The following is a 22,256-nucleotide window of genomic DNA, read 5'->3' as shown; positions in this document are numbered from 1 at the left end:
TTAATTTATTTATATTTACCTTTCTTATTTTACGAAGTTTTTGAACCTCTCCCTCATAATATTTCAATTGTTGCAATAATATCTGCTGCTGACTATTGAGCCATTGTTCATAATGCATCTGCGTTTGCCGATCTTGCTCATTAACTATATTTTCTGGTGGAGTAGGTGGTGCTGGTTTTTGAGAAATGTTGAACATAGCCACTCTTGCTAAATTAATAGAAATAAATAAAGTTAATATAAAATAAACTAAAACTATTGTAATATGTTTAAATTTATCTATTATTCAGACAAAATTTATCGTCGAGAACAAGCCTAATAAAATTTTAATCAATTTTAATAAAAATTAATAAACACTGCGTATAACTTATTTTGTGACTTAATTTACTTTTTATCTTAACTGATTATCTCTTTCTATTTTAATAAATTAATTCACCTTAAAAAATTATTTTCGACTATTAAATAACCATCCAACTAAAAAACATGTAATAGAAGACTACTAACGTTCAGGCGGGGTTTGTGTTGCAATCGGCTGTCTCGACCCCACTTGCGCCGCTGCTAGTTTTGTCGTCCCTTCGGCAGCTACACCACTTTGTTGCCAGTTAGTGTTAGGTGTAGAAGGTGATCTCGCCGTACAAGGTGGTCTTATCACGGGCACCATACCCTGAGGAGGTGATGTAGTGCCCAAAACATCAGCTTTAAGTTTTTCAAAATCGCTGTCGCTCAAAAGACTCCCTCCGGTGACATTTTCGGTCTGTTGTTGCTGTTGCTGTTGCTGCTGTTTTTCTTGTTCCCGTTTCTCCTGCTCTAACAGCTCCTCCAGCAATAATGGCTGCTCCTGTGAACACGACTGCTGACAGTCAAGGTCGATTTTTGGTACAAGAAGTGCTACTTTGAAGGTCTAAAGGTTAAAATTGCGATTGCATTAGGATTGAATATTAAATTGTAAAATCAGCTAAAATTATAACTACACATGTAAATAGTTAAAGAGTGTAGTGTGTGTGTGTGTGTGTGTGTGTGTGTGTGTGCGTGTGCGTGTGTGCAAGAAAAAATAAACGTAGATAAAATATGTAGATGAAATTTATTGCAAATTAATCTATATTTATATATCTCCATTAATAATCTTCCTTTTCTCTATCTCTGTTATAAATATATAAAAAACGAAAAAAAAAATTTGTAGTCTAAATTGATAATATACACAAATATACATGCAAAACAATTTCAACATTGATGCGTTGATCATAAAAAAGCGATATTCTAGATCACATTGCTTTAATGAAGAATTAATTAAGCAAAATTTAGTAAAATACAGGATTTTGTCAAGATTAATAAAATCAATTTCGTGCAATATGGATGCAAACATTTAAAAATGCATATAGAAAAGGGGTGCAAAAAGATGCAAATGTTAGTGACTTTTTCTTTACTTTTATAATAAAACAGAAGTAATGAAATTTCAGTCAATATATAAGAATTAAGTTTTTCTCAGATAATTTTATGGTTTATTTGAGCTTTCAATATTTATCTTTATTAATATATATTATATTCTATAATTAATTAATTAATTAATTACAAGCAAATAAATTTGTCTGTTTTGTCTATATTAATTAATTTATTATTCTATGTAGAACATACTATATCGTATAATAGATAACTGTTTATTTTTTAATTATACTCTAAAATACGTTAAAAAAATTCTGCGGAAGTTACATATAAAATGAGGATTTATTTGTTTTTGTATTAACGTCGTTGTATTGTAAAATGCCCCGAATCTCGCTTACCTGCAGAAGCAAAGGTCTCCGGTGAGGGTGCAGCACCACGGGTCCCATTGGCGGACCCGCCACCGGTACCTGGTGCCCCGTCATATGAACTGAGGGCCGCGTCATACCTCGCCCACCACCACCACCACCCGGACATAGTCCCATCTAGACACATGCACCAACACCAAATGCATATTGCAAACTTGCACACCCAGGCCAAAAACACCAGTCAGTTTTCTTACCACACCTTCCCATTGCCATTTTAACATTTTCCACATTTATTTTGATCTTATTTATCTTTATTTTTTATTTATATCAACATAATTAATATATGACAAAAATAATATAAAACAAAATTTTTATCAAAATAAATAAATTTTAAAAATAAGAAAAAATTCTTTTATCATGATTTTAAGAATATTCATCTCAAAAACAATAATTTCTAAAACTTCAAATCGATAGGTTCTAAGTAGGTATTGCAGATGTTTCTCTGTATTTCTCGCTTATAATAATTTTTATATGAACACTATAATTATAAGAGAATGAAAAAAAATGTTACAATTAAAAATCTAATTAATAAAATTAAATCCAATTAAACTCAATTGTTATTATTAATATATATTAGTAATTGTAACGTCTCAACACACACAATACACTCACACAGAAAATGTTTTTGGCATAGAAAGTGTTAAATCTATTATTTAGCAACGCCTACAATCACAGCAAATTTTTTAAGTCTTAGTTTCGTTTTATCAAATTATTCTAAATAAAGCAAGATTTTATTTTAAATTTGTTATCGTTTGAGTATAATTCAATGAATATATATTAATTTAGTAATGTATTTAAGCTTCTTTCTATTTTTTACTAAATAATTTCCTCGTAATTTATTACTGCAATTATTAAAATTATTTTATAAAACATACTCTCACATTTAGAAGTAACTTTCATGTAAATATGCTTTGTAAAATAAGATTACAAAAAATATTAACATATATTTCTAAAAATATTTGTTATCTTAAAATTGCAGCTTAGCAAACTATGCAAAATTACTTCTATTTATTACTGCACAGTCGCGCAAAATATTTTTGAAATAAATTCAGCAGATGTACGAAACTCACTGACACATATATTATACATGCAATCATGAGATGTTTTATTAATTATATATTATAAAATGCTAACAAACCGTATTATGTATTTAATTATTTATTATCAATAGATTTTTTAAGTAAAGTATCGGCATGATAACGCGTTATTAAAATGACCAATGTTTTGTTTCTTTTATTTACAAATTTTTGCGAATTTCCTATAAAAATCTTTATTTTTTCTGTACACACACACGCACACGTACATACATACACACCAACACAGAGTATAGCATTTAATTTTATGACCTAAATTATCTGTTATATGAACTATTATCAAAATTTTTTTTAACAAGAGCATTATATTGTATATTTAATTTTATCTTTTTAGTCTCTTTACTTTATAAATTTACTAATTTGATTCTCTCGTAATTACATGAAAAAATTAAATATCAAACAATGTATAAATTTCCAGATTAAATATAAACATCGACACTTACTTGTATCGGTCCGGGATATGGCGGTGGTGGTCCCGGGTAAGGGGGTGGTGGTGGTGGCGGCGGTGGCGGTGGCGGCGGCGGAGCCAACGGCATCCGGGGACTAATTATATGATTTACAGCAACTACTCTGCCCGGCATATTTGGCACCCCCGCCGCAACTCGCATGCCTAGCCGTTGTTGTTGCGAGACTATAATAAAAATACATATTATAGATATTAAATGTCAAAAGACTTACATAAAACACAATGTACTACGAATATTAGACCGAAGATAGAAATATTGTAACTAATTCGAGATTTTTGTAAAATATAACTTTTTACGCAAAAAAATCTAATATTTTAACTCCAAGATAAACAAATAATATTGTTACGAGTTTTTTTAAATTTACCTTGTATATGCGCCTGCGAAAGTCTCTGCGGATGTCCAGGAAAACTCGGTGGATAACTCACAGTTACCGTATTTGTGGAAGTCACCACACCAACCGCTCCATCCGGTGAAAGCAACCTTGTTCCTGGTGGTATCGGTCGGCCCATCGCTGCCGCCTGTTGCACTTGCTGATGCATCTGCTGTTGCACTACTTGCGCCTGCATTGCCTGCGATGTCGCTTGCGGCGATGTCATTGTCGGCACGTTGGAATTTTCTGTCAAACTCGTGCTCGTTGAGCAGGAATCAGCAATTTCAGAAGATGAACCAGTCAATTCTGGCTTCTGATCTTCGTCCCTGGTTTCCTTTTTTTGCTTATCGTCTTTGGAATCAACTTCGACTTGCTCGAGTTCCAGATCAAAAATGGTCTTCTTCCCACCCGCGATCGTGTCCAGTTCAGGATCCGCATATTCCAGAATGTTGAAGTCCGCTCCCATTTCAGCTTCAAGAATGACAAATTTTTAGTTTTAAATTTTGTTAATCTATATAAACAAATTCACTCTTAACTCTTTTTTTTTTTTTAAGATTAATTTATATAGGCTGATTTTCCGTTTAATTATATTTTTTAAATTCAATTTTTCATATTCTTTCTTGTGCAACACACATACACACACTTACCGAGCAGTTCGTCATCATCATCTGCTAGATCTCCCAATATTGCACTGACCCCCTCAACTTCGACTATCGGACCGGCTCCTTCCTGTTCCAGCTTTTCCAATTCAGCTGTCACATTGTCGGGGATCTCGGATGCTTCTGAAGTAGCCACTCCCGCGGTCTCACTCATCGTCGTGGGGATGAGTGGTGCTCGGACCATCCCTGGAGCTGTGCTCAACACGCGAATACCTTGGTTTAAATTGTCCTGTCCCGTTCGCGCGATGCGCTGATTCTGTGCCTGATTCACATCTAAACAAAGATTTTTCTCATTTTTTTAAATCTTTCATCTATAGATTTTCATATTTGTGGAATATCAAACTCCTCCCACATTTCAGATTACAATTTATGTAAAATGCTAAAAAAAACATCTTTGATGAACGTTTCTGAAGATTTTTTAAATTTACCTGTAAATCTCTGTTGTTGCAAAATGTCATAAGGTTCAGAAATGACATTTCTTACTGCTGGCAATCGTGTTTGGAGGCTTTGAGTTGCCTGGAAATGCTGCTGAGCAGCTATATTGGTAGCTACTTGGGGCCTATTCTGCAGTAGTGTCCTGGTACGATGGTCAATCGGATTCTGAATATTTCCAGCTACAGGATGTCGCGAGTTTATTCCTGAATTCATACATTACATATAGAAACTTCACGTAAAAATCAAAGATTTCACATTAAAAATAAAAGTGATAATATAATAAATTGATTTTATGAGAATATTTACATGTAATATAGATGTTATATGTATAGAAATAAATATTGTACAGCAAAAGATATTTGTTATAAAATAGAAGTATAAATTAATATTTATATATTAAAAATTAATAAAAATATTGCGTGCATACCAATGGAATTTCTTATTAAGACGTTTGGTTGAATGGGCATTCTGGGCCTAATAATGCCTGGCGGAAGTGGATGTCTAAAAGTACCTTCACTAGAGTTGTTTTGTACTTGAGAATGTTGCTGAAGTTGCACATGACCCGCTTCAAACTGTTGCTGGTTGTTCTCCGTATTATTTTGTCCATCTGAGTTGTGAATGTAATTGAAAAGTTCGAAAATGTAATTTTAATTAAATTTTAGTTTAATTAAGTTTCAGAGAACATGTGACTCATATTTATTATAATTATTAGTAATTAATATAGTCATAGTAATTAAAATCATATTTATTATATTCATTAGCTTACACTAACGATTTGCCAACATCTATTGTTATAGCAACATTGATAAATTGCGAGTTTATTCTAATTATTCTAATACTAATATAAAATTATAGAATAAAATGTACCTTGAACCCAGTTGGCGCTGACTCCTTCAATCTTCTTACTAAACTGTTGTCTTTGCAGTAAGTCCCTCAACTGTCTATTAACTTCCGGTTGCTGTCCGAAGGCAACCTCTTGTTCCTGAGGTGTTCGAGGAGTCTCAGAACCTCTGGGCGATGGATAGCCAGATGCGGCAGGGATGGATGTAGGAGTGACAGGTGGCTGGCTGTAAGGATCAGGAGTTCGCGATGTTGCAGGAGGAGCAGGAGGAGGGGGAGGTGGAGGAGGAGGAGGGGGAGGAAGAGGAGGAGGAGGAGCATAAACAGGGGGTCGCGGAGGATTAAACACGGGGGTACGGGGTGTACCTGGCGTCTGGGGTGACGAATAGGGGGATGCAGGAGTTGAAACATTGCCTTCAAAGCGCTGGAAATGTGACTCCTGAGAAGGTTGAGAAGAGGCAGGGGACTGTGGAAAATCATGAGGTGACTGGGGTGCCTGCGGTGAGAAGGGAGACGGTGGTTGAGGAAAGCCCGGACGTATCGGCCGGCAAGGAGCTTGCGTAGGCAGACGTACCATAGTTTGATGATGGGGTGACTGAGGTGTGAGACTACGAGGAGTCTTAAGTGAAGGCGTAGCGAAGGTACTTCGGGAAGGAGAAGCTAAGGAAGTCAATTGACTTGTATCCTGCAAAAAAATTTTTAAATTGATATTAAGAGACTGAGGTTACATCATTTTATTTTGTACATTATTTTATATTTTTCGATTTTTTAAAGCAATTTGTGAATATATGGACAATTTAAATTTCGCATAATTTGCATGTAACATACGCGACAAATAATTTTATTCTTAGTGTAATTTAAAATAATTAAATTTTAATAAAATAATTTTACTAAAATATTTTATTAATTTATATACATACATATATATATCAAGAGACACGGTAGTGTCTCGCGCCAAGTACGCGCGGAGCGAGACGCACCGGACTCTTTTACGCGAACGCACGAGTTGGGAGTACTCGAGATTTTGAGATCTCAATAACAAGTGAACGGATCAAGTTCTAAGTAGGCTTGATCGATAGCTTGGGGTCGATATATATAACCTCAATATAAAAAGATTAAATTAAATAGACTTACTTGCGCCGTGGAAACTTGTAACTGTGCCGTTAATGCGGGTGCAGTATCACTATTTAGTTGAGGTACATTTTCTTCGTTCATTTGTCTATGTACTCTGGCAATTGCTTTTAACAGAAAAGAAATATATTATTATTGCAATTTATGTTAGATTAATAGTTCTTTCTTTACTTGTGTTAAACAAAACTATATGAGTTTAATAATTTTTCATTGTATTCTGCTCTTAACAAAATTTTTAATGTTCATATGTTATTTGCGTGGGAATAAATTATGAAATAAAATGTTGTGTTTTTAATCATATAATAAAACTGTAAAAATATTTTCTTTATTTTATTCTTCTTTAATTTTTCAATAATACTTTTCTGAAATTTTTATTAAATAAACGCTAAACACAAAAAAATGACAGAATAATCCTCCAAATTGCTATAGTAGAATTTAATTTAGTAAATGTACCATGTACGCGTTGCTCATGGATGACCTGCTGCTGTAATTGTGCTTGTTGTTGACGCAAGGCTTGCAGTTGTTTCCATTGTCTTTCCTGCTCAGCTTCTCTGGTAGATCGATCTCTGTTTGATAGTCTGTCTTGTTCCTGTTGAAGATCAGTAATATATAAATTTTTAAGCTATTCTTTAAAAAAGGTCATTACATTTAATGTAATTCTTTTTTAAAATTTGTTTTATTAGTTACATTTACTGGTAACAGTTGTATCAGTAAACAATTACAATAAAAAAAATTAAATTTACTATTAAAATTAATTTTATTATTTTTATAAAATTTTCATTATATTTGACTATATTGTAAAATTTGTTTATTATCAAACTTATAATTATTTTGTTAGTAAGTATTAATCTTATTCGTAAATCTAACAACAAATTTAATAAATATATACCCAAAATTTATAAAAATATTTTTACAATTACATTCATATGCGATATAAATTGTTATCAAGAAATCAATTCTAAAATGTAATGACCTTTTTCTTATAAAGCACAGTTAAATATAAAGCACTAATTACAATCAGCCAATAAAAAGTATTCATATACATAATATCGGCCAAAAATTTGAAAAAAATATTCAAGGAAAACTAAGAACAAAATATTAACTTTCTTAATTCTGCGTTAGTTTTACGATATAAAAAATAAATATAATTTCAAACTTTTGGCTATACCTTGTATAAACATCTTTTTAAAAGTAACAACAATAATACAACTAAATTAATAATGATTAGCAAGATTCTGTAAATCTCATATATGTGCAAACACACTGGAAATAATTATAACCAGCCACCATATATTAATTTAAAGAGATTAATTTATAATATTAGTACATTTATACATATACGCGCGCGTATTACTTAGTTCACCTGAAGAAAACTTTATTCACAGTCAAAAACACAAAACACCAAAAACATCACAATCTCGTCGAAGAATAATGCGACGATTCCACATTCATGCATATTAAAATGTTGAATTCCAGTAATTTTACATAACAAAATACAATTATAATAAAATGTATATTATGTATACATATAGGATATACCAGACCTAACACACTATTTGCTGATACTAAATTTCTAAGGTCATTAAAAAAATGAAAATTTTAATCCAAAATCCATAATGAGCTGTAATAGTTTAATAATAGTTTTTATTTAATAATAATTTTTAAATGGAAAATATTTAAAGTCTGCATATTCAAATGTATGGTACATCGTACAATAGTAAAGACACGCTTACAATTAGATATAAATATAATTTATTGAGATCGATATTTATTAGAATGACATAAAAGATATCATTCAGCAATGACTGGCCTCAGTTTTGACAATTTGATGCACTTCGCGTTCTAACATCATTATTCGATAATATTTATACTGTCAGTATGCATAACAGATTAATTACTTTTAAATAACAACTTTTTCTATTTAAAAACTTTTATAATTTTGATATTTTAATATTAAAATTTTCATCTCTAAGTAACCTTAAAAATTTACCATTAGAAGATGCGGTAAATCTAGGATACCCTCTCGGGATGTGTCTAAACATGACAATAGGTATATTTAAAAATACATCATCTACAGTAGTTCTAAAAAAACATAAGAATCTATAATAGCTCGTTCCTTCTATTAAAAAAAAAGGAAAAAAATTCCTGTCTATTTGTTTAATAAATTTTCATATTACCTATTCCTATTTCATTGTTTCTTCGAGTTATAATTGACTTGCTATATCTACTTGTTTGTTGTATCTTTCATAGTATAATTCAGCTTTAAAACAGATTTAAAAAAAAGAAATCTTAATTTTATGAAATGATAATTGATTATCATTCGTATTAATTATATTCGTATTAATTATTTAATTATTGGAAGAGGGAAAAATCTGAAAAAATGTAAAGTAATAAAATTAGTACTAAGCTACTGCATAACCGTTACAGAGCAGTATACTATAATATACTAATTTATCAATCATCCACAACAACAATAAAAAATCATAAGCAATGTCAATGGATTCAAAGGATAAGAAATGAATAATGAATCATGAATTAGGATCGATAAGGATAAAAATAACAGGATTCATTAAAAGATTATGCTACTATTCTTAAACATGCTATTGGAATATTTTTGAATTATAAAAGAAATATATGTAAGTATATACTATCAAAATACTCTCTATTATAACAGCGATTTGACAAAAATGTTCAGCATTCTGTATTTAAAAAAATATTTCATATTTAAATAAATTTAATTTAAATAAATTAAAGTATATAAAAGAATAAAAATAACAAAATGCATAATTATTAAAAATTTAATTTCAAAATTAAATGGATATGTAAATAAATTAAACTCTTTATAGGGAAAATATTGACAATGATGCTAAACAAAAGTAACAATGTGATTTAAATATGAACCACAGCCCTATTATATTTCATAAAGCATGAAACACGCATTTAAGAAGTAAAATCTTCATTTACAATATTTTAAATAAAATTAAAATACATATACATGTATACAGGGAGAACACTAAGTCTTGATCAGATGCAAAGAGAAAGGCAAGAAAACACTACGGAGGCTCTCACCATGATGTTATTCGGGTGGTGGTGGTGGTGATGGTGGTGGTGGTGATGGTTCTGTACGGGAGGCACAGTGTGAACAATTGCAGTGGGTGGTGTTGGCGGAGGTGGGGGGTCGTAGTGCTCCTGGCTGAGGGACGGAAGGGTGCGCATGATCTCGGACGGAGTGAGCACTCGGATCTGATGCTGATCTATGCTATTACTCCCGCCGCTGTTAATGACAATCGGAGGTGGACGTTGCTGGAGGGGTTGCTGCCCTTCACCCGAATTATTGCAATGAGAAAAAGAAGAGGAAGAAGACGTAGAAGAAGACAAAGAGGACGAAGAAGCCGGTGTTGTGCAAGATTGCAAGGCGGACGACTGTAGGTTTCTAGGAGCCTCAGGGGAGAGGGAGGGGCTGAGCGGGGTTCCCTGCACCCCACACACCTCCTGATGTTGATTGTTGCCAGTTGATGTCATTCCAGTGGTCATCAACATTTCTGATTGCTTCTCAATGGGCCTCAGACCCACTCCCTGCTGTTGCTGTTGCTGCTGCTGAGCCGTCATAGCGGCAGGTTTGGTGATGATGGTAGTCATGGCGGTGGTAGTAGTAGTAGTGGTGTTGATATTGATGGTGGTGGTATTGGTGGTGGTTATATTGGTAGTGATGATAGTGTTGGTGGTGCTTGGTGGTGGTGTCTCCTTGGAGAGCTGTCGGATCAACACCGGGCGGTTCGCAGTCACACGATGCGATATACACATGAGGATATCTCGCATAAAGCAATCTTATATAAGAGCATATTTTACAACACTGCTCCATTTTCAAATTGTATCACGCAGATAAATTTACATATATTCTTTACAAAATAAATAATAATATTAAATTTTTATATTTTTATGAAGGATATAAATTTTAAAAAATTGTTAGTTTTGCAAGCAAAAGTTCTTGCATCTTCTGAGCAACATCCGAACAAGCCAAAAGAAAATACAAAAGGAAAAAAAATTCCTTTGTATAGAAAAATTAAATAAGTATTGTATAATACTCTATAGGATTCTTTCTTATTATTCCTCATATCTCATTTTTTTCTTCTTACATCTTAAAGCATTATTAATTTCGTTCCATTTTTCCAGATATATCTAAAATTTTCTGATGTACATTAAAATAGTATCAAAATAACAGCTTTATGAGAAACACCTTACATGTAAAAATGGTATAATGGGCCCGAACGAGGCGAGATAAGAATAAGTCGCACAGGTCGCACTCAACACGAAATTTCGATTATTAACATATATTAGACTGTCTTCGTATTTACGAAACACATAGAAGCAAGGTATATATGAATTTTCTAGACTTCATGAATTTATGGATCTACGAACTCATGAATTTACAAGGATTCTTATTGGATTCTTAATGGATTCTTATTGGATGTATCTAAATACTATGTTGTACCGATTGTGGTTTTAAATATTATACACATCTAAGTCTAATTTATAAAACAGCGACAAAAGTGGGTAACAGGGTTCATTCATCTACACACTTACGAATCGATAGATTTATAGATTATAAATTCGTAAATTGATTATTTGTAGATCCACATCTAAACACATGCAGATCTATAAATTGGATTTATATAGCTCTCAGATGTGTATATATATATATATATATATATATATATATATACACATATATATATATATATATATATATATATATATATCAGATTTTTATCAAATTGTGCCAGTTTTTTAAGTAGAAAAATTTTTTTTGTAACTTTTGGATAAAGCTTCTATGAACATATATTCATATAACATTCTTTTTCTTATTTCTATTCATAATACAAACTGGCATATTTTGATCGTTAAAATTTGAGACACTGTATAATAATATTCTTCTTTTTCTTAGAACTTTGTATATACTTGCAAATATTTTTATAAATATTTCTATTCTTAATTTTTACATGTAGGATACATGTTTTTACATGTAAGATTTAAAAGTCCCTCTTCACCTCATTTGGGCCCACTATATAGAGACCCGTTCACGTTCAATTCTACCTATCTTCGAGCGTGAGTGGGACCTATTTGTATTGCTAATAGCTTACAATATTTTCTATTGTCGAAACTAGATACGAATACAAAATTTACAACTTGAAATATTTTCTATTATGAAAAATGTAATAACAACTTTTTCTTCCTTATAAAATTTATCTTTTTATTTTTTAGGTTTTTTTTTAGAAATGCAATTACTTCTAATATTGTAAACAATAGATTTCATCATCCTACATTGATTATTCTATCTCAGCTATTCACCTATAATAAAATTTACATTTCTAATGGAATTAATGCAGAAATGTGGAGCAAAATCCATTGTTCATCTTTAAAACAAAAATTATTTTAATTACCTATTTAATTTTAATTATTTTTAACTATTATTTTATCTTTTTGAATCTACAGCCAAAATAAACAATTCGGATATAATCTAAATTTTATGAAAGATAGATTTTATTTCGTTTAACCAGTAATGCTGGTAAAAACCCAGAAGTTCACAATAGGAACGTAATTTACGACATACAGAACTGTCGAGCTGTTAGTCTCACTTGAGTGTTAGCACAAGACACGCTCGAGGACAAAAACCCCAATAAAAGAACGTCTAGAAATATTGGCTATTCTAATGAATTATCGCGCTTTTTCAGCCATAAATTCTGACTAAAGAATTAACGCATGAAAACAAATGCGATAATCAAAATATTTTTCTTGTTTCTGCAATATATATACATCAATTACCTGTTGTGCCTTTTTCAAGCGAGCTGCGGTTCGATTTTCTCGAGCTTGATTTAAATATGGACTTCTCTTATCGGTTGGAAGTGCTCGCCATTTCTTCAGGATTTGCTTGCATCTCTCGGCCCACACTACATAAAGTAAAAATATTCATTAAAATATTATAAATCATAATCTTAAAATTTAATTTCAACTTTTAGCAGAATCAATAGAAGATGAAAGACATATTCGAAATAATTAAAGAAATATACTCTTACCCGGATATTCAGTTTTCCATTCAGGATGATTCATATTAGCATAGAGAACTGAGGCTGTTGTTGCTGCCTTTCCCAATGCTTCGTCGGCTTCCAGCTTCTGATTGCTTCTTTGGTTGTATGAAATGGTAGCATTGCCTGCTGGAGCGTTTCCCTCGTCTTCTGGATTCACCCATGGACTAGGTGGCTCCGAAAATGCCGGACTAAACTGTGGACTACTAGAAAATTAAAAAATAGTTTACATTTATAAAAATTAAAATTAATATCAAAGTACACATACATTACATATAGTTTTTTTTACATCAATTTAATTTTGATATTATTTTTAAAATATATTTATTCTTACTTGCTGTATTCGGAGTGATATGGTGAAGGCGGTGGGAAACTCATTGGGGAATTTAAGTTTGATTGACCAACCGAGGGTAGAGCACCAGGTATTTGAGGTCTCGCCAGAGGCATTGCTGTTTGAATACCTATAAAGCAATTGATTTAAATAAGATAAAACATAAAATATATAAGAATTATAAGAAATATAAAATAATCTACTTCTAATATTTTTTATAAACAGTGAATATATAATTCAAGTTATTCTTATTCTAGTATTCAGAAAACAACAAAACTGATGTCAAGATGTCCGAACTTGAATACTCGAATATTATTAGAATATATTTTTGAATGTATTTTAGAATCACCTTATTGTATGTTATTTAATAAATAACTTAATTTCAATTCTCTTCCATTTTCCTCTAATAATTATTGTAATTTTGTCGTTATTTTTATTCAAATTCTAATTTAATGTTGTAGGTTATCTATATAACTTTAATCACTGTTTTATTATTGATATATTTGGTATGCATTACCGGGATGGGGAGAGGGTGATACTAGAGGAGTAGTAGACGATGAGGGATGCGAAGTCTGAGCTTGGACAGAAAACACCGATGATTCCTGAGACTCCTGAGATTCATCGGTCAGAACGCCTTTAAATATTTCCTCGATGTCTTTACTATCCATATTAGGTAATCCTTTAAAAAAAAAAAAAAATTATTTATAATATTCAATTTTATATTTGTGTTTAGTTGACTATATTCTAATGTTCTACTGAGATAATATCAAAATGTTAATAAAATAATATATTGTATTATTTCTAATATTCACTGTTTATGACATAACATTTAATGTTTACTTGAAAGTGCTTACCAGTGTCTCTGACCATCGACTCCAAATTAAAATGTGGACTGAGAATATCTGTCAATTCATCTTTACTTCCACCTTGTGCATCATCCAACTCGTCCAATGCTTCGCTCGCCTTCGCTAAGTCCTCATCGTTTTCGTTCATTATTGTATTCACTAGATCGCTATCCAACAAATCTCCGGAAATTGGTAAAATATCTCCGAGTGCTTCAGTATCACTCCCGTCATCTTCCACGATTTCTTCTCTTTTGATTTGCTCAGGAGCAATCTTTCCGTCTTCTTTTTCTTGTTTAGCTTTGACTTGTTCCATTACCTTCAATTCGTCTTGAGATAACTGAATTGTATTGGCATTTTCAGGAACTTTGTGTTCTTCCTCGGATTCGCTGCTGCTCTCAAGATCTTTCTCCTTTGTTGTATCCATTAAATCTTTACCAAAAAACGCTTCTTGCATGTAGATAGGAAAACATTCCGCCAGTTTCGTTTTTGGCTTTCTTCTCTGAGGTTTTCTTCGGGGTTTATCGTCCCCCATTCCTACGATCGAAGATTCCCCAGATTTCTCAGCATCTCCTTCTTCTTCTTTGTCCTTCCTGGTTCTCAATCTTACAATAAAACCTCCAATTCCTAATTTTTGCAAATTTCTTTGACGTTTTCTTCGCAAAACAGGAAGTCCATTTTCCGAAGTGCAAATGCTGAAGCCTTCAGGAGCAGGCTGGTTCCATACCATACCTTCTTTCAATACTGTTTCTGGTTCATCTTTGACATCTATCAATTCTAATTTGTTATTTTCCTCTAAAGAATTGTCTAAACTTCCTCCAGCAATGACAGATTCAATAGTCGCCATGATATCTGCTTCTTTATCCACCATCTGAGGCTGTTTTCTTTTCTTTTTTCTTGTTTGCTGATGTTCGGCGGTTAATGATTTAATATGATTCATCCCAGCTTCGGAAAGATATACTCCTTCCACCAAATATTGTTGCGAGGAAGCTTTAAATAATTCTGTACTTCGATTTTGAGGTGGAGAAGACGACCGAGCAAATTTCGAAGAAGGTTTAGAAAGAAGATGAGGAGGGGGAACATCTCTAGGACGACAGAGAAGACAAACGTAACCTTCCGCAGCGCACCGTTCGGCCTCAGCTTCGCTTTTAATCGAATCACAACCGCAGTGAAGCCATCTTTCACACTGTGCGCATTGAATGATGAGATCACCCTCCTGATAAGCTTCTTGGCAAGCTACACAAGCGGTATGAGATGCGCAGAGTCCACACTGGGTGTAACTTTTTTGCCAAGATGAATTGAAACCGGGATCGTTGGAGCCACAAGTCTGACATTGTGCACACCATTTGCATTTCCAGGTACCATGCGGCACATAATCCAAGGGCGGGTCCATACAATAAATGTGATAGCTGATATCGCAGTCGTCGCAAAGGATCAAACGAGCTTCGTCATTTCGTTCACCACAGCCTTAGAAACAAAATATTTTATTAAAACTAGAATGCCCAATGGAATTATTTCGATTTATTTAAGATTTTTTTAGATTATATAACGCTACAAAACAAATAATAAAAATCAATGAAATTATCTGTGACAAGATACTCCATAATTGTATTAAATTTTAAGTTGTCATTGCTGAGCATCTTAATAAGTTATATACTAATACGTTTAGAATCAATCAATAATATGTATATTATTTCTATTTTCAATATAATATTAGATAATAATATTATAATAAATCCCACTTTAATAATAGACTATATCAAATAAAATAGAAGACTAATACAGATTGATACAAATTATCAATAAAATGTAAAATATTATATTTCAACTTTAGCTAACTTATACTGCTTTAATTTTTAATTATTAATATAATAGTTTTGATTTATCAATATATAATTATGCATTTTTTGTAAACTTAAAAATTTTCAAAATTTGTAAAGAACTTCAATAACGTTTAACTAACCATTTTATAAATTAAAATATATATATATTTTAATTTTTTAATACCTTCGCAGACAGTACAGTCGAGACATCGCCAGCCCTTTTGTAAGATGACTTTAGTGATCTTAACGCTAGCGCAATATGGATGATAGCACTGGCCGCATTGTACACACGCAATCAAACAACCTTCCTGATCCATACCAATCGAACCGCACATCACGCAAATATCTTGAGTTAAAACAAATTTATCCTTTGCCGAGCAAAGGATTAACCTGTTCTCACCCCCAAGCTGTTCTTCTTCCTTCGATTGGGATGAATCTGGATTCGGACTCTGCAATATTAATGAGGAATTTATGTATTTATGTATTTAGGAATTTAAGTTATAGAGAGATAGATTCAGTTATCTATTACATAAAATATCTGATTAAAAAAACCAACAAATGTTCTTGTAATGAGAATTTTAACTGATTTGAAATTTATTTTTTCTTAATAAAAATATCAAGGTATCAATAACCCTTAGTTACAATCGACTAATTAATGCTATACCAGAATTTATAATAAATTATAAATTACAGCTTACATATACTAATATTAAATATAATGCAATGAGACATTGAATATATTAAATGCAAAATTATATTACTTAATCAACTACAAAAGAAAAAACAAAAACTAAAGGGAAAAAATATGCATTAACAAACCGATTTCGCCAATGAGTAATAAATAACTTTATTAATTAAAAATTTATTAATTTACTAATACTAAAATAAAAAATAAAATTAAATGTAAAATTAATATAGAGGTCTATATAAATATAAACACATATCTATTACAAAACTTTTTATATCACATACCTGCAAGCCTACTTCGGGCACTCCATAGAACCCTCTCATCTTTCCCTTGGGCCCTCTCTTTCTTCCAAACTCTGTCATCTTCTGCCTCTTCTGATAGCCCAGTTTCCCAATACCTTTGGGCCTACCAATAACCCCGCTACTAATTCCAAATCTTTTCTTCGCAATCTTGGTGACACAAAACGGTTTTCCTTTCCCTAATCCAACAGAATAAAGCGCTTCTTCGGAACAACCACTTGGATAATCTAACTCAGAGGACTCGCCATCAAGGCTCTCTTGAGAAGCACTCAGACTTAAATCGCCTTCATCAATACTATCCTTCCGTCTGGCCACCATGGCAATGCTCTTGCAATGCAGGCAGACGTATTCGTAATCCGGTTTCGTCTCCTTGCGCTGCTGATAAGTAAGCGGGTCAGCTTCGGGATCGCATGTACCGTGCACAAACTTCTTGCAAGCATGACATTGGACCATTTCGCGATATGCAGCAGCTCTGCAAGGAAAAAATAAATAAATATAATAAACAAAGAAACATAATAAGAGCAAATAATGTAATAATAAAATGTTGTATAATAAAACATATAAAGGATATATAATAGAATATATTAGAATATAAACAATATGATAATGGTTACATTTTTAATAAAAAAATTATAGATATTTTTGATGTCTAAAAATTATGAATCCTTATGTACTTGAATCAAAATATTGGAAGCAATAATATCAAATTGACAGCATAGCAATGAAATAATACATAATATATAAACAAATTATTATAATAAAAAATTTAAAAAAATTTCAGAATTTAATTATATTTAATAATTTTATTGGTAACTCCAATAAAATATTATTATTATTTAGATAATCTAAACATTTGTACAAATGCTCGAGATATTTCAGTTACCTATATGCTTTCCTGCAGAGCGGACAAGAGAAACCCTTGTTGCGCTGCTGATAGCACGAATCACAGACGGTATAATGAGAATGCCACCTAGAAGACAGCCCAGCTCCTGGAGTACGTGAACCACAATCGGTACACACGCGACAACACTTGCACTTCCAGCCGTATTTTGGAATAGAAGTGACAATCGGTCGCAAACAGCCAGGATGATAAGCCTTGTCGCATCGTTCACATAGCATCACCTGTAACAAAAATCTTGTTTTACAAAAGCTATTAAAAAGAACATATATATATATATATATGTGTGTGTGTATTATCGGATATTATGTATATATATTATTGAAATGTAATTTCTAAATTTTTCAGAAAATACATTCTAATATTTCCCAGTGATGATAATTACTTGACATATCAGAAATTAGAATTTTAAATTAGAACTAAAGTTCTTTGTAAAATTCTGTCTTTAAAATTTCTGTAACCTTTGAAACATCCTCGGGTTGCCGACAGACTTGACATACGCGGCAAGACACGCACTGCCATCCAGCACGCACTCCAGGTAGTAACGCCAAACCCACGCAACTTCCGTGATAGTGTTGGCCGCACACAGAGCACATTACTAAATTCGAAACGTCGCCCATTCCATAACATTGAACGCAAGTTACCTCCCCACACACTGTAAGTGTAAGATTTTTGTGCATTTTTTGCAAAATTTTATCTCTTAAAGTAAATATTTTAGGGGAAAAAATTGCTTTAGACCAAAATTTAGTTTTGTGAAGAATATCAGGGGTAACAAATACATATACATATATACATATGTATGTACGTATGTATATATGCATATATATATATGTGCGCTATCAAGGAATATACAATACATTAACTTGGTATGCATAAAATGCATTTAAACAAAACTCAAGCGATCCCATTTCTAAATTAGGCAAAAAATGAATCGCATAATAAAAACTACGTTCAAAAACATGCTTGTTGTTACAATATTTATGTGATATTGTATAGTTCCACATTTATCACAGTGATTTCGTCTGTAGTAATAACACAGCGCTTTGAACCCACAAACTTAGTTCACAATATTGACAAAATAATTTTTTTATATTTATGTGTAAAAAATGTATAGAATTTGGATTCTCTATTATGTCTTTACTTCTTTCTTTCTCTTATTTTATTCTTAGACATTAAATAAAGATTAGATAGTAAAAAATTTTAAATAAAATAGAAAGTTTAAAAATGAGAAACTTACATGAAAGTGGAACTTGGCCGAGATGCTGACTGCAGAAAAGGGCCAAATTCTTAGTGTCTTGAAAGCAACTGCTGGCCGCGGCACACGGAAAATGAAAATAACGATTGCACGATGCCACCTGTTGAATATCGGTTATAATTGAGCAATTATAACAACTGCACAAATACAAAGTAAAAATTTTTTCAATTTCTAGTTTTTATCTTTCTAATTATTTATTTTTAAATATATAATCTTATAAATAATAACTGTTCGTATTTTGTGTACTTCTATTATAATTCCTATCTTTTATATCGCTGACTTGTTATAATGGCTGAACCATAGCTTACTTTGCAGGAAATTCCAGCACCATAATGCGAACAATAAGCGCAACGTCTGGAGGAAGCTTGTAGAACAGCACGACATGTCAATTCTGGTAGTAAATCTTGACTGTTGCTAGACCAGATGATACATGATTGATGAACATAATAATGATTGGCCAAGGAATCAAACAGAAGCCCGACATCCGGTTCTTCCAAATAACCTACGATTGTCAACTCTTCCACCGGTTCTGTGAAATTAGTTAGACTAGTATTCCTGTAAAAGATAATTGCAATATAATAGACATAAATATGCATGTATTTTAATTGTTTAGTTGTATTATTTCCATACAAGCCATCAAGCTTGATAAATTTGCTAATGAAATTCGTATTATATTTTTACCTGCATTTGGCTAGACTTTTTTGCCTACGACAGGTAACGGCAATTCCAGGTCCAGTAGCACGCGGACTTTTATCTCCTGCGACGACGACGTTGACGAGATGATCAGTAGCTGTTTCATCACGGTTTGTCGGCTTCTCGGGAGTGAAACCCGGTGGACATGTCAGGCGCAAGAGTTCACCTTGTCCCAACTGACTCCTCTCGCCTAAATTGCATAACGCGCATACTTTGCCCGGCCTAGAGAGATTTATAATTGTAATTTTTAATATCGTTCAAAATATTTAAATTTGCCTTTCCTTTTAATATTTAATTTTTTTTGTACTTAATTCATCAAAATAATTATATTTCATGAAAAATAAAGAAAATATTTTTTTTATAGAAATTCAATTACATATAAATTATTTCATAATGTTTTAAATACAATTGCTTAAACTCATTTTGCGTCCAGAATAATTGAAAATTATAGAGGATATTTTACCATTGTTCAGGAAAATAAGGGGGTTCCTCCGGCGCTGGCATTGACCTATCAACCGAGTTTCCCATCAATTCACCGTCAGGAGCAGTATCATCCATCCCAGTTGTACGCAAAGGACTTGGAGATTCCGAGTGTGTATCATCATCTTTACTTTTAGTACGACGCGGTATACCCCTTGTATATCCAAATCTATACAAGTAAATAATAAAATATGAAGAAATGACATCACAAATGATTTGTGTACCCTGTTAACAGCATATATATATATATATATGTATAAAATATAATCATAGTCTCACCCCCCCCCCCCACACACACACACGCACGCACACACACACCGCGTGCGCGTTTGTATTTGTTCAGATAATAATTATAATGATTAAACAGACCCTTTGCCTCTGGCACTGCCCCTTCCAAAGGATCTTCTAGTACCTCCTCCACGAGTTATACCAAAAGGTCGTTCTTTCCGGGGCCTGCCAGGTCCACGACGAATATTCAAAGGTTTACCGCCAGGTAATGGAAACTTTGAGTATCGCAACGGATCATGAAAAGCCTCATCTGGTGTAACTGGAAAAAGAAAAAGATAAGTAAATATGAAAAAATAAATTTAGAAAGATGAATAAATGTGCATAATATTGAATTAATTAAAGACATATTTAATATTAAATATTGCATACATATGTATTCCTTTGTAAAATACCAAAATTTTCTTTGTAAATTTTGTGTTATTTTATTCTAGTTTCCTTACTTATAATTTTTAATACTTTTTAATATTTTATCAACTTAAATGATTATATTTTCATAAATATCATAAATAATAATTGTAGTGTACTTATCACTTTTCCAAAATGAATGGAAAAAATAAAAAAAATGTTTAAAATGTTTAAAATATAGTTACTGTTACCAGGAGTTGTTGGAGTTGTCTGTCCAAGTAATTGATCTGAGTTAGCTGGAGATATTGGGATTCCTGTTGACTCTTCATCTTCGTCTTCGCCATCGGAAGCCTCATCCAACTCCATCTCCTCTTCACCTTCGAGACGCACTTCATCATCCATGACACTTCCTCTCCCAGTTTTTGATTTACAAAGCTAAAAATTACATAATATTGCATAAAAATCTTGTCTCTATAAATCTAAACAAAACAAAAATATTGAGCTAATTAAAAGTGCTTACTAGTACTTGGATTTTTGTACAAATTAGAAGTCTAATTTGTATTGAATCAAAAGCATGATATATAAAACAAAAGTAAAAGAACTTGGCAACATTTCGATAACAAGGTACTCTTCACCTCGAGACTGCATAGCCAGCATAAAATACTTGTCCAAATATTGATAATAAAGTTGAATAAACTCTACTAACCAAAGTCTGAACTTTTTCCGTTTAAACGTCGAAATTAAGGTAAAAGTAAGCACAGTTATTTAACAATTATATATTCAGTTCGCGATAATGAAAAGGAATGAAATTTGTTCTAGAGTAATTCCCCCGCTCCCCACCTCCCTCCCCGCGCGCCTTATCCAATAAAGCGATACTCGTCATTCTCCTCCGGCTGAGGAGGAAAGCACAGGAGGCGAAGGAAGGCGTCGCGACGCCGACGCCGACGGCGACGGCGACGGCGACGGCGACGGCGACGGTGACGGCGACGGTGACGGCGACGGTGACGGCGACGAGGAGCACGTTCGCCAATCGCCATTACTACGTAAACAGATTCTCGTGAGGGCGCGCCGCCGTTTACCGTTCGCGTTGGCGGGGTGCCGCGGAACTCGGCGCTGAGTGCGGTCCACGTACCTGAGAATTTAATGCTGCCGACAAGGCAACGTGAGTATCATGATGGAATCGACGACGGATCGCTGGTTATCGTGACGAGGGCGGCACAACCAGGTAAACATGTTGCAGCAGCGCGAACGGTCCGTGGAAAAAAAATGTCACATACACAGGTAAGCGAACGGAATCACCAGCGCGAACGGAAGAGTACGCGACGCGACTAGCGTACTAGGATCACGGAGAACGGAGGATATGCGCGCGCAACCACGCGCAACGCGCAAGTCCGTCGCACGTCGCACGCGCGCGGCCGCTGCCCGCGCCACAC

General features: G+C 33.0%; 1 protein-coding gene across 11 annotated transcripts in view; it reads right to left on the bottom strand.

Moving 5' to 3' along the window:
* The window catches only part of LOC139769597 (uncharacterized), a 36,732-nt gene extending 14,592 nt beyond the window's left edge, over positions 1-22,140 (bottom strand). For 2 of the 11 annotated variants that reach the window (XM_071700822.1, XM_071700824.1), the window contains exons 1-28: positions 21,956-22,140; positions 21,075-21,258; positions 20,560-20,737; positions 20,174-20,359; positions 19,699-19,932; positions 19,326-19,572; positions 19,000-19,117; positions 18,224-18,417; positions 17,748-17,986; positions 16,850-17,336; positions 16,062-16,326; positions 14,067-15,521; positions 13,730-13,891; positions 13,216-13,342; positions 12,873-13,087; positions 12,622-12,746; positions 10,288-10,551; positions 7,252-7,387; positions 6,802-6,905; positions 5,695-6,352; positions 5,255-5,434; positions 4,821-5,030; positions 4,381-4,665; positions 3,728-4,204; positions 3,340-3,527; positions 1,776-1,919; positions 502-850; positions 20-207 (exon numbers count right to left, since the gene is read on the bottom strand). In XM_071700822.1, coding sequence (XP_071556923.1) covers positions 20-207; positions 502-850; positions 1,776-1,919; positions 3,340-3,527; positions 3,728-4,204; positions 4,381-4,665; positions 4,821-5,030; positions 5,255-5,434; positions 5,695-6,352; positions 6,802-6,905; positions 7,252-7,387; positions 10,288-10,551; positions 12,622-12,746; positions 12,873-13,087; positions 13,216-13,342; positions 13,730-13,891; positions 14,067-15,521; positions 16,062-16,326; positions 16,850-17,336; positions 17,748-17,986; positions 18,224-18,417; positions 19,000-19,117; positions 19,326-19,572; positions 19,699-19,932; positions 20,174-20,359; positions 20,560-20,737; positions 21,075-21,225 — 7,566 coding nt within the window. In that variant the 5' untranslated portion in view covers positions 21,226-21,258; positions 21,956-22,140. Of the gene's footprint in view, positions 1-19; positions 208-501; positions 851-1,775; positions 1,920-3,339; positions 3,528-3,727; positions 4,205-4,380; positions 4,666-4,820; positions 5,031-5,254; positions 5,435-5,694; positions 6,353-6,801; positions 6,906-7,251; positions 7,388-9,867; positions 10,552-12,621; positions 12,747-12,872; positions 13,088-13,215; positions 13,343-13,729; positions 13,892-14,066; positions 15,522-16,061; positions 16,327-16,849; positions 17,337-17,747; positions 17,987-18,223; positions 18,418-18,999; positions 19,118-19,325; positions 19,573-19,698; positions 19,933-20,173; positions 20,360-20,559; positions 20,738-21,074; positions 21,259-21,955 lie in introns of all 11 variants that reach the window. The other 9 variants (XM_071700821.1, XM_071700823.1, XM_071700825.1 and 6 more) reach the window with 9 other exon arrangements.
* Positions 22,141-22,256: the final 116 nt, after the last annotated feature.

This window comes from Temnothorax nylanderi, unplaced genomic scaffold, assembly GCF_030848795.1.
Source record: "Temnothorax nylanderi isolate EJ_2023f unplaced genomic scaffold, tnyl_v1.0 TNYL_tig0023_pilon, whole genome shotgun sequence".
NCBI classification, from domain to species: domain Eukaryota; kingdom Metazoa; phylum Arthropoda; class Insecta; order Hymenoptera; family Formicidae; genus Temnothorax; species Temnothorax nylanderi.
The sequence above is the reverse complement of the archived record's forward strand: the minus strand, read 5'-3'. Positions and strand labels throughout refer to the sequence as shown.